The 16362-nt window shown below is 33.0% G+C and overlaps 1 protein-coding gene across 2 annotated transcripts in view; it reads right to left on the reverse strand.

Moving 5' to 3' along the window:
- The window catches only part of NK7.1 (homeobox protein NK7.1), an 86294-nt gene that overhangs the window by 45777 nt on the left and 24155 nt on the right, over window positions 1–16362 (reverse strand). For both annotated transcript variants that reach the window (XM_076128502.1, XM_076128501.1), the window contains exon 3: window positions 8872–9113. In XM_076128502.1, coding sequence (XP_075984617.1) covers window positions 8872–9113 — 242 coding nt within the window. The remainder of the gene's footprint in view (window positions 1–8871; window positions 9114–16362) is intronic.

Raw genomic sequence — 16362 nt, forward strand, 5'->3', positions numbered from 1 at the left:
ACAAACAGATATTGTGATCAAACTTTCATTACCGACTTAATTTCAGGTATATTTTGGGAATAACATTATTTCAGCAGTCATATGAATATTGATGTCGCATTGTTTTTTGGAAAAAGTCATTACTTACATAGCAATCACATTAACAAGAGAAGTTATATTGTTTAAATTACAATTAACATGGATTAAGTCAATTAACCAACTCAAATTTTGCAACTGACAATTTTGTTAAGGTAGGATATATACGAAAAGTGGGAGTAAATGGCAGAAACTGTAGAAAAAGACTCTCTTTAATTCAGCCTATTTTAATAAAAACAAAGCTTAATTATATCCATACTAATATTATAAATGCAAAAGTAACTCTGACTGTCTGTCTGTTTGCTACTTAATCACGCCTAAACTACTGAAGCAATTTGCATGAAATTTGGTATGGAAATATTTTGATACCCGAGAAGGGACATAGGCTATATATCATCACGCTACGACCAAAAGGAGCAGAGTAATTAATGTAACAAAAATGGGGAAAAATTTCACCCATTCTCTCTTATGGGACGCAAGCGAAGTTGCGCGGGTCAGCTAGTGTATGTATAACTTCAATAACATATAATTTATCATTCAAACAGACCACCAAACCACTAATATCATAACTCAATCACCATAACAACTAGAGCCTTGTACACAATATTTATAAAACTACAAAGGGCCAACAAATCACGTGTATTTAAGAGCTTTAAATATAATTCTTTGGTCACAAATAACTGTAAGGATTTATAACTAAACTAGCTGTCCCGCGCAACTTCGCTTGCGTCACATAAGAAGAAATGAGTCATAATTTTTCCCGTTTTTGTAACATTTTACACTAGTACTCTGTTCCTGTTGGTCGTAGCGAGATGTTATATAGCCTATAACCTTTCTCGATAAATAATCTATCTAACACTGAAAGATTTTTTCAAATCGGACCAGTAGTTACTGAGATTAGCGCGTTCAAACAAACAAACTCTTCAGCTTTATAATATTAGTATAGATACAGTCGGTTCTCGAACTTCAAGCAGTGGAGCAGTGAAGCTACGATGTAATTAATTATGTTTTGTTAATAGGCCTACGCACCCGATGCCGCGTTTAGTCAGTTTTTATTATTTTGTGTCTTTTACACGTGGTTTGGTCAATTAGTTTGAAAGAAATGTATGTTGTCTGCAGTTTTCGATCTATCTCTCAATTCTACCTTGATTGGATTTAAATTAAAAATTAAATTGGTTATTTTTATTTTCCATATTTTTCTTAGAAATTATTACACGTAGTAGAAAATTATAACAATGATGTGAAAACAATTAAAACTGCTACCAGATACGATAAGTTTCTCTTCGCAGTAATTTTTTTACAGAAAAAAAACTTAGGTCAAATCAAATCTACTTTCGGGCACCATTGGCCACTTTTCAATTTCATAAATAAGTATGCAAAAATACATCCTAACCCGAAATATTTAGAGATTAGCGACTCGAACCTTGTATACTTGAAGCATTTATATAAAACAAGATAACCACTGTCCCCTAGAAAGTAGAAACACGTGGAAACTAAACGCAAGTCGTAAAGGAGCTATAAAAGTTAAATATATTGCTGGATGCGGCTTCTCTATATTGTTCCAACACTATAAACAGATTGACATGAAAAGTGCCACATCCGAAATAGTCAGGTTTATATTAAATGTTGATGGGTGGGAAGTGGTCGTCTCGCTAAACGTGTCGCGGGTTTGATTCCCACGTTACGAGTTTTCGTGATCCAGATATAGTTGTCGTGTTTGGATGTATTTTATGTCAGTAATTTGTATGTTTGTAGAATTCCCATGGGTAAATGCGGAAGTAGATTTTCTAATATCAAATGAATATTATAATACAAGTGACTAAATACCGTTAATATAAGACTGAGACTGACTTAATAAGGGCTTTTAACTGTATGTTAAAGCCCTTATTATAACTATTAAAATAGAACTATAACACAATTATTCTTTATAAACTCCATTGATGTTTAAAACGTACAATAAGCCAGAAGTTACAAAATAATATCTAACAATTCAATTATAATTCTTAAGTATACACTGTAAAGAATTCCAACATAAACACCCTTTATAACAATCTCCAAATAAAAACATCTACAAAAATAATCCCAACAATAAATCGTGTAGACAGCCCTAGCTCATCGTTTTGTGGGCTAATGAGGCGGCGGCGATCGTTTGATGCGCAGGGCTGTCGCGCCACGATTAACGTTCCATCCATCAAAATTTTAATGGAGTATGCCAGGCGCCCCGCGGACAACCATTCTTTTTATTTCAGACTTTTATTGATATTGATTTTTAAAACGTCATTTATTTTTATTAGGTTTACTTAATTAGAATGAGGGTTTGTGTTATATTTTTTGTATGTTTGTATGTATGTGTAAATCAATATGACATTAAATATATTATAGTTTGATTGTAACTTTGATGAATGATAAATAAACTGTGTAATTGACTTTGAGTGAAATGAGGTACTGTGGTCATATTATTTTATATGGACCTGTGCATTGCGTAATCGGTGTATATATAATATTATTATGTTCAAATCAGTCTAGGTTTTGAGTCACATATAAATGGTAGTTATGATATAGATATCGAAGTGTACGAATATTTTGAATGCATGGTCGACGTAAGTCAAAAGTATTTGACTCACGTCGACCATGAACCAAACAAAAAACGGCATTCTACATAATCTAGCTATACAAATATACTTACTTCAAATTAATTACATGATAGCAATCCATTTACTTCAATTTCATTAACAGTACAATAATAAAACAGTCAAATAATAGATTGAAATATCACCCACAATCGGAATGTGACCGCTTTACGTTAAATAATATTTTGATCACGTTTTATATCCGACACACACACACACACAACACACAAAATTCATTTAATTTCATACAAAAACATTTACACCAAATATTTCGCAAATAAATTATTTACAAAGCTAAGTGTATGAGAATTTGAATACAAACATGTAACAAAATTATGGATTTCCACTCCCATTAAAAACCAACTTTAATCCTTTTACAATAAGGTCGAAAATTATTTAAAAATTGTGTGACACATACGTCAAAATGAATATCGCAAAGTAACTTCCAATTTCCCGTAGCTTAGCAACCCTGGCTTTCGAATTACGAATCCTATTTGAATATATCAAAAGATTATGAAAATAGACTTTAAATACTTTACCATAGGGTTGAATTTCCTTCGTGTTTCGCAACAGGTATTTATTTGTGTGGTATATTTGTTAGGAAGGCAATATGGAAAATATTGGTGGAACAAGAGCACTCGTTTTCATAGATATTGTTTCATGTCGATGATTGTATGAGATATACGATATTATAATAGTATTTTGTTCGACAAATTGTATATTGAAATTTTATTGAAAAGCGATATTTTGTTTACTTGCTATTCTTTGTTTGTATCGTAGAATTTTAAAACTAAAAGCTTTTATGTTTGTAAAATTTTTACAAATATTATAAATGCGAATGTAACACTGTCTGTTTGTCGATTCTTTATGCCTAAATCACCAAACTGACCTTAAGGTTTGGTATAAAAATAGTATAGTACTCGGAAAAAAACGATTTGAATAATATTATAAAAACATATTTTTTTATTACGATAAAGGATAGCTTTAATATTGGAAATCGAACGGAATAGGAAACTATGCAGGTACTAAGACATATAACTTTAGTTCACGCGGACAGAGTCACAGGCAACACCTAGTATTAAAAACTATTATATCCTTAAAAAAGCAACATGATGTATATAACACATAAAATACAGGTTGTTGTTTCAACGTCGCCTTAATAGGGTTGTCACCAATTAGTAATGTTTATTTAACTGACACCCCTAACGAAGGATTAGCTTCAAAAGCGGAAGTGTGGGTGTTTTCAAAAGATATTTTCTGAAATAAAATGCATGTAGATACAAGTTTACTTTTTGTAGTGGATTAAGTTTTGATTTAATGCCTCTCTTTGGTTCTGAAAAGAAAATAGTGGTACCTTATGATGTTATTTCCGGATTCATAATTATTTGTTCAGTGGCTGTCATTGTGAGGTTTTATATTCATAAGACGCATGAAATATGTATGTAGAGGGACATAATTATCAATCATGGTTTTCATTGTGAGTAAATTAAAACAAAGCTTAGAATTACTTTCCTGATAGTATTGATAGACGCAGGAAGTTCTTTATATTGGATAGCTGCGTAAAATAGGCCCGGGACGTACTATGCTTCCGTTAAGTATGTTCGTTCGCGTCAGACGCAGCTAACTCTACCATATATAAAATTTCCGAGGAAAAGTTATTTAACTTACTGATCGTAACGCCCATTCAATAATTAATCATTAGCCATGACAGTAGGACTGAGCTAACTACCATTTTTTAGTTAAATCTACACTGCTTGTAATATGAGAACCGTATCCAGGAACGTCCGTTTTGAATAAAACACAAAACAGTTGTCAATTCCCAAAAGAACTATTCATATAAAAATATCACCTAAACAAACAGAAACACATGTACTACACACTTTCACACACACACACACACACACACACACACACACACACACACACACACACACACACACACACACACACACACGCACATACACACACACAACTGAAGAAACATGCCTGCATGCATAAAATCACGCCCTTTTCCCAATAGGGTAGGCAGAGACCCAAGATCACTTGCTACGTTCCATACAAACTTCTCTCGCTTCATACACATCCATACATCTTGTCATACAGGACGGCAAGTAAATATACAATCGTCATAATCACAATTGAGGAACACTTGAGCACGTACATTCGTGATCGTTTAGCACGTGATGCGCTGGTGCAGGGATCGCTAGGTGACGAGCGTTTTGGACTTTATAAAGATTGAAATACACTTACATGAAGAATAATACTGGGTTCCGCACATCAAATGGAAAATAGTACTTTTTTGATCGATTTTTTTAATATTATTGTTACTGGCCAAATGCCTTCATCTTATTCATGTTATTTAATTTCTGTTTGTCTTGTTTTTTATTTTTATTCTATTCCGTGTATACAAAGGAGGTAGCAGGCAAAACAACTGGGATAAGTATACTGACATGGCTAATTTTGTTGCAGAGATACTCAAATAATCGGGTACCAATAAAAAACAGTACATATAAAATTGAAATTAAATCTTGACCACTAAAATACGTCAATATTTCTATTACTACTTGAAATTATTGGACTATAGAAAATTATTAGACCACTCAACAATTAAGAAACTCAAAAAAACAAGCTGATTTAGGACAAACTCACACCTTGCTCATTCGCATTCGTATCGTCATCTCAATGTGCGTTAACCTTAAGCGCTGAGCGTTAAGCGTTAAGCGAAGTGAGCGAGCCGGGGGACTACAAAAAAAGCGAACCACTTTACACATGACATATGGTGTCAATGAGTTTATATAGGGTGCTTCTAAATATCAGTGTGTGTGGACCGTGATTTTTTTGCCCATAATTTATTATTTATCACACATTTCTGGTTTAATGAGTAGAATTCTAAGAAGTTGTTGAAAGTTTTAAATAGATTTTGTTTTAATGTTTACGACTATGACTTTCAACAGTCATCCGTCATTTGACATTGGTATCATGACTTAACGATTCTAAATTAATAGTAACGATTGCTTACCTAAATAACTGTTGCCTAAATTTGAGTTTCAGGCGATCTTAGAATATCTTAGTTAGTTAGGGACAAAGTTAGTTGTGGTATGTAAGGTAAACTGTTTTTATAATCAGATAACACTACTTCGAATCAGACGTAAAGGACAATATCAATAACATCTATCAAACCAAGCCTTGCACATAACTGCAATAAACACACATCTACTTCCTGTCCTCTCTAAAGGATGCTTAACAAATGAGTATCACAGATGTTCCTATCAAAACACATAGTCATCTACCCACACTAAACCTCAACAATTAACAAACAAACAAAAAATCCCACAATTAAGCTTTTAAATCCTGCTGTATATACGAATCCCTGCGGACTGCATAGATCAATAGTAGAGTTGTACACGTTAAACCATAACCAACTCTATTTCTAATTACATAAGGTATATTTTCGCGTATTATGTGTTAATTTAGTGAGTTCCCGTCAATTAGTATAAGAGTCTTGTTATAGTGAACACGTGTCGCTCTGAAACAATATTATTGTAGAGAAAAGAAATATGAGAAATAGTGAATTGTATGATTTATATGTAATTTGTTATTAAACATGGATTTTGTTATGATATTTAATTGTAAAACGTCAGAATGTACGATTCTTTGTTCAAAGCTTTAAGTTGATAAAATAATAGTTACTAAAGTACAGTCATTCACGTTTGACATACTACTGATATTGTATTTAGTCAATATTTCAGATCGTAGAGTCTTTATTTATATACTTATATGTAATAGTAATAGTTTAAATGTAATTTATAATGTTAATTATTAAGATATTTTATTGTTCCTGTCTATTCTATGAATAAAAACAGCAGTGTGACCGGCAATGTGTAAACTCTTGAAACCTCTTCGTTTAAGAACAAGATTTCGCGGTTATAGTAGGTTGAACACTATATTAAAAACGTATCTGCATTTTTAACTTACTTTAAATAAGAAACACCGTTTGAATCAACACATAAGAGAAAGAAAACGAAACAAAAACACTTTCCAACTCAAAAAACTACCTTTAAAATCTTCATACAAAATCATCTCTAAACAAAAAAACTACATCCATTTAACACATAATTTCATTTAAAATAAAGTCTCCAATTCGCATACCCTTCTCAAAGTGGGACCCCAAATTTTTTCATACAGTTTTTTGGTTCGTTTTTTCATCGGCATCTCGTTAACGAGAACATTAGTGAATAGACTGCCTATCGGTGACACGTGGTCTCGCCGTAATGATGGAGGTCTACATGAATTAATTAAGGCTTTTTTTGGACGTTTTAAAATGGTAAACGTTTTGGGATTGGGGACTTCTGTGTGACTTTAAATATTAGTGATAATGTGATGGATATATTTCGATTATTGAATTTAGATTGGGGATTTTCTTTCCTACTTTAAGATAATACCACTTACTTGCTACTATTCGATTATAGTGTAACGTAAGTATATCAATCTGTTTGTTGTCACCATAGTGAACTAAGGACTAACCCTAACTTCATTTTGAAAGAAAATTCGCGCCCAGGGCTACCAGGACGACCCAGACTGTAATAGAATTTTTCTTAAGATAATATGTAAAGTATTAACAATGTCAAGGTAAGATCTACGATTTCAAATCGCGATTCAATAAACTGTCTTATATGATTTTTTTATTTGTATCTTACGACAACCATAAGCGCCATATATACATAAAATTAGTGTTTCAAACACCTATTTTAACGAATTCAATTAATTAGTAGGCAGAAATAATTTTACGATCGAATTGGACTAACCGTTTCAACGCGATGCCACGCCAACACAATCGCTGAACGATCATCTCAAGACTGCACGAACTAACTCATCTCATCCCAAAAACTCCCAAAACAAATTAAAACCATTAACCACACCTATCATCAAACACTTAATAAATTCACTCCATATTTCTTTCATCCAAACCATTAACATTACACGACTAATCGCAATCCATCCCGACTAATCACGTTTGGTCCCGACTAGTCGCAAGTTGGTCCCGACAAATCGCACTTTGGTCCCGACTAGTCGTTTGCCGGCGTAGTTTTAATTAGTGATGCCATATGTGTCGGCTCACGATGCGGGGGCCCTACTCCATCTGCCACCTTGATGATTGTATAATTATCTTAGAACGTTTAATGTGTTGGCCCGAGGCAAAACCGGTAGCGGTAAATTAAGTTTTAAAGATTCGAAACGGTTAATGATGTTTATGTTTCTTGGTGAAAATGTTTTTATGTGTGACGTGTTGATTAGCTAATAAGTGTAGCATTTTGTTGTTGCTAATCAGGTTCTTTTCGTCAATTTATGTTGTTATACTACTGTTTAGAAATCTCTTTCGGGTAAAAGTAATGAAATTTTAGAAACAAATGAATATGAAGTCTTTTTGCGGACCCGTAGACGTTCCACGCTTTTTGAAACATAACAAAGAATAAATGATTTCAACAGAAAAAACTGAGTTTAAATTGAAAAAATCTTCGGCATGTGTAACTACAAAATGTACAATAAATAAAGTCATAAATATATCTGTTTATCGCTCTCGCTGGCTCTTATGACTTGTATTCCCATCACTTCAGTGGCAACGTGTGGGTTACATTTGAAAACGTTTAATTTCAGAGATTTCGGGGAACGCGTGACAGCGGCCGCATTAAGTGATTTGTACAATAATAATTACTTAATAGACAAACACGTTTATGCGCGTGACTGTACCTTTTTGCTATTTATAGAGAAGTGCTATTTTGACGGTTTGATGAATTTGTGAGTAGTTTTTAGATCGTGGAAATAAATACAGCTGTATATTGAAAAACCTAAGTGTATATACATACAAAAAGTTTCTGTGATATTTTCTCTCTTACAGAAAACTGTTTTAAATCTACTTAATTTAAATTAATTGGGAGAAGACCCTTGCCCAACAGTGGGACAATAATGGGTTATAATAAATATAACAATATAAATACTAAAATATTTAATGATGCATTCATGACATTCTGCAGAATAACTTTTGTAAAAATTGAGTTGGTCAAAATAGTGAACACTAATCACAGCACCCTGTAATAAAGGTAGCTCAAAGTGGTACTGCAAGACATTATCCTCCTCTGCGCAGTCGGTTAAAACAAGCAAAGCTCACCTGAGTTTCAGTAACATTGAGCAGCTTGGCCATATCAGCTCTCTCCCCCGAAGACAGGTACTTCTTCACCTCGAACAGCTTCTCCAGCTCGAAGATCTGCCTCCCCGTGAAGGTGGTCCTGGCCTTCTTCCGTCTCCCCACTCCCGGTTCCTCCCCCTCCTCGCTGGTTAGAGAACCTTCGCCTCCTAGTGGAGAGCGGACGTCCTCCGTCGATTTCTTGCGTTTGATGAGTTTTGATGCGTCTGGAAAGATTATGAGAGTTGTTGAACCTGCATTTATATTTGACTTTGTTTGGTCTCTGTAACCCCTAAAAAAGGCGTGATTTTATATTCTATGAATTTAATTTCCAATCTCTTGAATATTGTATTTTCGCACAGTAGCACGTTAAAACTTTGTACTGACACAATTAAGATCGAATCGTGTTGTTTTAGAATATTCTCTGATCGATATTTTAACATGCTAATGCTGATATGATGCTCTATTTCGCGGCTTTTGTACATTTAAAGCTTCATAACAGTTTTACTTTTCAAATCCTACTCTATGTAAGCGAATTTTATGAGAATATATAGATAGAGTATGTTTGATAATATTTCCAGTACTACTACTAACTGTATTGTGATAAAACGCGGCACACGGTTATAACCTGAATAAACATGGAACTAAATTATCCTACATTTTTTAACACAAAGTCCAGTACAGAAGCTTGTTTTTTAACAATTCAATGTAACTAACACTCCAATAAGCAGTAACCAATCTTGAAACAAACCTAGTAAAACATATTAACCATCAATTAGCCGGTGATATAAATAACACAGACAGTGGACAAGCGTTCACAGTGGCTTGTAAATCTTACGTTTATTGCTCACGATGCGATCCCAGCATCGCTACTTGTAAATATACAGATTTAATAGCTTAGAAATATACACATAATTCTTTATGTTTAATTATTTGTAATAGTAATTAACAAGCTTTAAAGAAAACTAGCTTTTTGTGGAAAATGAGTAGCTAGGAAGAAAGTCGATTGTTTCAGTCGCCTAAAAAAGTAATAAGTATAATTCAACAAGTGTAAGAATAAAAAACCGGGAATACTTCTAGTGATTTAATCTTTCTAATCGTCTAATTAAGGGAGCTTGAAAATGATAATTTAAGTCGGATATGACCGCCTGATTGTTGAATTATACAGACAAGTAATAGGTATCTTTATTTATTTATAGAAAACATATTTTCCTACTGAAGACTTAAATATTATACTAGCTAAGAAAGCCGCTTTATCTTTGGTTGCCTCAAACGTATAAAGGCTTTCTCATATATATATCATTCATACAAAACTATTCTCCAAAATAACTAATCAAGTGTAGACTTCTTCTTCTTCTTCGTGTCAATGGTTTTTTAAAGTTTTTTTTTTTTTTTTTACTCTAGGCAAAACACCCCGCCTCTACCTCCAGATACCAATGACTCGTCTCAGAGTCAAAGTGTAGACTCTATTTGATAGACGGTAGACGGCATAGAGAGAAAGCTGGCAGACATACAATAAGACAAGTAGTCTCGTCAACATCAACCGCGTTATAACCTGAGGCGTGTAGTGGCGTGTGTTTATATTACTTGTTTGTTCTTCTCTGTTCTATATCTGTGATGTTTGTATGGTAATTATGTTAATTAAATTATTATGTAATATACTGTGAAGGGAAATATTGTGATATAATCTTGGATTCCTGAGATTTCTTTAACATAATGCTTCAATTCCTAAGTTCCTGACAAAGATTTTTGGTGACTTTTCATGTTCTCATAAACAGACCAGGGTTGGATAATGTGCCCGACATTAGGCAATACATCCGTATTGCATAGAGATTTTGTTAAGATATAAGCGTTGTAAAATATGAATGTATTTCAAACTATCTACACCTACACATTCGTGTGTAATAGACGTTATAAAAAAATCCTAAATAGCGAAATGTGTAAGACAGATTATCGAAAATTCTCGAAAAATACATATTTCTTACATTATACCTACAAAATAATTTTTAAAATGATATTCGAAACTACTCATACACACTGGCTTAATCTCAGTATCAGCATCCAAACCGAGTCCACAATGACAATAAATTGTGTATAATTCACACAATACTGAAAGCTTACAAGCTACATAAAATATTATTTACATCGCACACGATCAACATTTTATATGACAATGTGAAACAAAGAAAAGCTGTATTGAAATAACGAATCATGTATGTTGTACAGTCTACGCCAAAAGTGCTATGACAACATAATTAAATACTTTTTTGCGGCCAGCTTAACAAGCGAATGGTGGATGCGCAGGAGTGGTTTATCATGTACAAGTATCTTGAAATGACATTTTCAAACGAATTTCTATGATTTTTTGGTTATATCAAGGATTTGGCTAACTGCGCAAGAATGGTTTATGGAGTCCAAGTGAGTGCACAATACACAGGTACAATTTTTATTCCGTGGCTCTGGGGATATGACCGCGTAGTTTCTCGTTAGAGACAGAGGTATCTTCTTTTTATCAAATAATAATGTTTTTGATCAGCAAAATCAATATTTTCCCGCTTCTTGTTTATAGTAGAAAGTAACCTTTTGGTCACCAATCTATATTTTATCCTCAGTTCCACTGCGTAACCTTTTGTTTTATACGGCACAACTATACCTTAGCTTAAAGTGCCAAAGTCAATTTTAATATTTCTTTTTGGAAAATACAGACGTACTTATTAAGCATTCTGTCGCTAATCTTACATTGGTATCAAAAATAGAGTGTCGACTCAATAAATCGTTGTACTAACATCATCAACATTGTAAGTGCTGATATTTCGCTCAATGAGATCGCACTCAGCAATCAAATATCTATTTTAATGCAGTCTGCAGTTATTCTGAGATGTTCTTTGACAAAGGGAATTATTACGACTATCATCGCGGTGATGTGTATTCATTTAACAATTACGACAGTGAATAAGTACTTAGTTACAATTGTAGTGGGACTATTTTGTTGCAATTGAATTAACCCCCGGTTTCTGAAGTACATTTAGCGGTAGTTTATCTTTTTATTAGCGTTTAAACTCATAAAAAAACGCTATTGAATAGATAAACTACCGCTAAATGTACTCAGAAGCTGTTGGTAAGTTGGTCCCAGATAAGTCTCTTTGCATTTTTGATACAGTAAAACACTTTTTAAGAGAATTTAAGTCAAATGCTCAGTCAAAGATTAATATATCTTGCTTAAAAGTATCTCGCTTCAAAGTGTTTTTGTGGTTTTTCGAAATATTACCCGAGGTCGATGCATGACATATAATATCTTTTTTTTTAGGTAAAGTTAATTAAACCTTATATCTCTTATTACTAGAAGAAATCCGTACAGTACACATTTATGTGTACATACATTGCCAAGCGAAGAAAAATACGATATAACATCTTAGTAACGGAATATAATACCTAATATACGCCTGAAACTGAAACTAAAATCCATAGCACATTTCACTCGTGTGTCGTACAATCATCAACACAATATATTCTATTTATGTATATGTTAAACTTTTTAACACATTTCATATCTATACTAATATATAAAGCTGAAGAGTTTGTTTGTTTGTTTGTTTGTTTGAACGCGCTAATCTCAGGAACTACTGGTCCGATTTGAAAAATTCTTTCAGTGTTAGATAGTCCATTTATCGAGGAAGGTTATAGGCTATATATCATCACGCTACTACCAATAGGAGCAGAGTACCAGTGAAAAATGTTACAAAAACGGGGAAAATTTTTAACGCTTATGTAACGCAAGCGAAGTTGCGCGGGTCAGCTAGTTTTCCATAAACACACTATCACCGATATTATTGAGTTAAAATTTTATAGGAAGACACATTATGTTCTAGTATTTAGACTACTTTATTCTGAAAACAATAAAAGGCACAACAGGAACAGAGTTCCATATTAAACGTATTTTTTTATCTTTTACAAACATCGGACACAAAACGCAACCAGACCCGCAACAACTATTAAAATTTGTGGATCGCACAAATACTGTTCCGTGTAGGAATCGAACCAACAACCTCCCAACGCAATGGTAGTGGCGTTGCGACCACCTGAATCACTGCGCCACGGAGGTCGTTAAAATTAAATTTATTGTTATTAATTTTAATGACTTTTGTAAGTGACTGTACTTCCAGCTTAAATGAACGTATGTTGAAATATTATCTACTAATAATTAGTAGTGGTTTATATCAGTTTATTAAGGGCAACATCACGGCTATTACCCTTAGGGAATTAGCTGTAATACGTACATTTCAAGTACATAGTATATTAGGGATTAATTATGTAAAAACATAATTCTAGTAGTATACTAATACTCTTTTTCATGAAACAGTAACAAACATACATTGATCCTGACAAACATTTGCATTTATAATATTTGTATTGTTATAAATGCGGAAGTCTTTTTGTCTCACTATATTTTATTTGTAACCTGCTAAACAGAATTTAATGAAGTTTAGTAGATAGTTACTTTCGATTTTCTGAATCAACTCCTAAAAGGCAATTTAATTAAAATGACTTAATCATGTACTTAATAACAATTAAAATAAAACAATTAACAGTGGCGATACAATATGTATTGTAATACAAATACAATATAGTTCCTAGTAATATTGTAATGTGTACCGTGAGAATCAGTGGTGTGTCAGCATTTTAGTGAGAAGAGACGTGGAGGCAGTTGCGCTTAACGGTGGGTAAAACATTTGTTGGTTAAGCAAATTTAGACACAGATATTTTAAAGATGGGTATGATAAATAGTACTGAAGCATCTCCGTACGTCAATAGGCACTTTACAAGTTTCACCCTTATACGGATAAGTATTCCAGTTGACAACTAGTGTACGTCAAATTGATGGTCACTATTCGGTACATTGCTGCTTTGACGTAACGTGATAATCATTATTATCTTAGAGACAAAACAATGTACAATAAAGTGGCATTCAAATAGTTGTAAACTGAGATACGTGGTGGTCGTTGCTAAACATACTATAAGAATAAATAAATATAAAAGTATTAGGTAGTTTTAATCGAAAAATATCTATTTCTGTAGGTTAATAAATTTTCTGAAGCAGTTAACATGTAAGTAAAGTACTCAACAAGATTGATCATTATTTATTCGTTGAATTAAAACCAATTTCCATAGCAATAATCTTTTTATAATCAGAAAACTTTATTGGAGGTATAATTTTGTATTAATCTAAAGAAAACATTACTCATAATCAGCTCTTACTAATTAAGTAGCCAATAACTCAACATCAGATTTAAATTACACAAACAATAATGAATCTTCGAACAAAGAAACACAATCAATAAAGCGATCAGTTTCAAACTGTCAGCGGGATGGCGGCCATATTGCGCGGATCACTTGACTTGCGCACGCGCAGGAAAGTGTAAATTAACTAGTATTGACATGCGGATCTGTGCGAGAAGGTACACCTGTAGTATGTATTTTTAGCGGTTTAGCTATTGGGTCAATATAGTAAAGATATCTAGTAATTTCATTAAAAACTATACATTTTAAGAAACTAATATTTGTAACGAAATTTGTAAGGATCATACAAAGTGTTCTCTGGTCTCTGCCTTCCCTTATGAAGAAGCGTGATTTTAAGTATGTATCTACCTAAACACTTGTATTATTAATTCGTAGAATTATCTTTTTTATTTATTCAAATTACTGAACATTTCATGGACATAAAACGAGGTTAAGTGTTCATAATTATAAGTGTTCATATATATCACGCTTGTTCTACCAGAAGATAGGCAGAGGTGTACGAAATACATCCGTGTATCGCTATTAATGATGTTAGTCTCATTTATTTGTGGAAAAACCTATCGTCATATTCCCAGAATCCAGGCTACAATGAAAATATTTTAATATAACATTAAATGGGAGAAAGCAGTTTGCCTGACCCACGAATCAAACCCTCGAACTCATGTGTAGCAGTAGCACACAGCCGTTAGAGCACAAAGTTTAAGTTACCTACTTAATTTACACTACATAACAAATCTCATCAAGCACCTTATATAAGACTCAACAGTTGCACCACTCAATGACGAAACCCGCTTGATGTATTATCCCACTAAACAAGCAATGAATCAGAAGCCCAACAGTAGGTAGTAATATACACAGTAAATCAACTACAGGATACAGCCTCTAAATTAACTATCTACTATTTTGAGATCGATATTAGCTTTGGGAACTTTTAAATGTTTGTTTTTGTAAAGGGTTGGGTAATGATCATTGCTAGTAAAAATAGGGTGAATAAGTTTTTGTTCTGTATGTGCAATAATGATTGCGCAGATTTTGATAGATCTTTGCTATATTACAGTTTGTTGCTTCGATACGAAATGATTTTGAAAGTTAGTTTTGTTTTTTAATTGAGTACAGGTGTACATTTATATACTATTTTCAATATGGGATAAAGCTCAGGCTATTTTAAAGCATACCTGCAGTAGAAATCGGCATAAAGTCAATAGTAGGTAAGTTGATATCCGTCGCCATAATTCGATAATATCGAACTAATGTCAAATGTTTGACATAAAGTCGATACTATCGATTTAATGTCAAACTCCGTTAACATACAATAAGGTGCAAGGCAAATCTATAAACACAAAGGTAGCTATAGAATGGACATGAAACTATACCTTAAATCTTTTGTATTAGATAGTCACATGATTTAAATCTAAAGCTCTTTACATTTCGCAGTCCAGTCACCTGCCCATTATTATCATATTATTGCACTCATTCACCAATAATATACTATTATAATGGCTTCTACATTGTCACGACGGCCTAATAAGAGACATAATGTTCCTTAATAACCTAACTAACAAACGCACGTTGTAAAATCAACTCTATTTTAAAGTCATAGGGTTGAGTTTTGCATGACAAAGTGTCTGAAGTTAATAGATCATTTAGTTGGAAAATCAACTTAATTTTTTGTACAATAAAGGCGGTTTTTCTGTGTTATAATGAGATGTAAGTGTTGTTAATAAATATGGTTATCCAATAACGGGTAATCGATATAAAATGATCGTTAAATTGAATCGATAAATTAGGTAGCGGTTTTGTTAGTGATGCGCTTAATCGATTGTGGTGTGAAAGTCTTTGAGATTATGTTGCGAAAGTTAAATTGACTGTTTTAACTACTTATTAGGGAAATTTCAATCAAAACAAAAAGTAGCAATATAGAATACTAGTAAGCTACTATTTTACAGTCAATTTGTCTTTCCACCAGACACAGGGATGCAGGTTTATCTCTTAAGTAAGTAATCTTTACGATATAGATAATGTATAACAAATTAATCAAACGATTCTCTAATAAATCTAAAACAAGAGTAGAATGAATATTTAACACAGTAATTTCTAGTCGTTTTTTTGTGTATTAGAAAATTATCACTTGCTCTAACGGTGAAGGAAAACATCGTGATAAAACCTTGCATGCCAAAA

The sequence above is a fragment of the Anticarsia gemmatalis genome, chromosome 21 (assembly GCF_050436995.1).
Source record: "Anticarsia gemmatalis isolate Benzon Research Colony breed Stoneville strain chromosome 21, ilAntGemm2 primary, whole genome shotgun sequence".
In the NCBI taxonomy this organism is placed as follows: Eukaryota; Metazoa; Arthropoda; class Insecta; order Lepidoptera; family Erebidae; genus Anticarsia; species Anticarsia gemmatalis.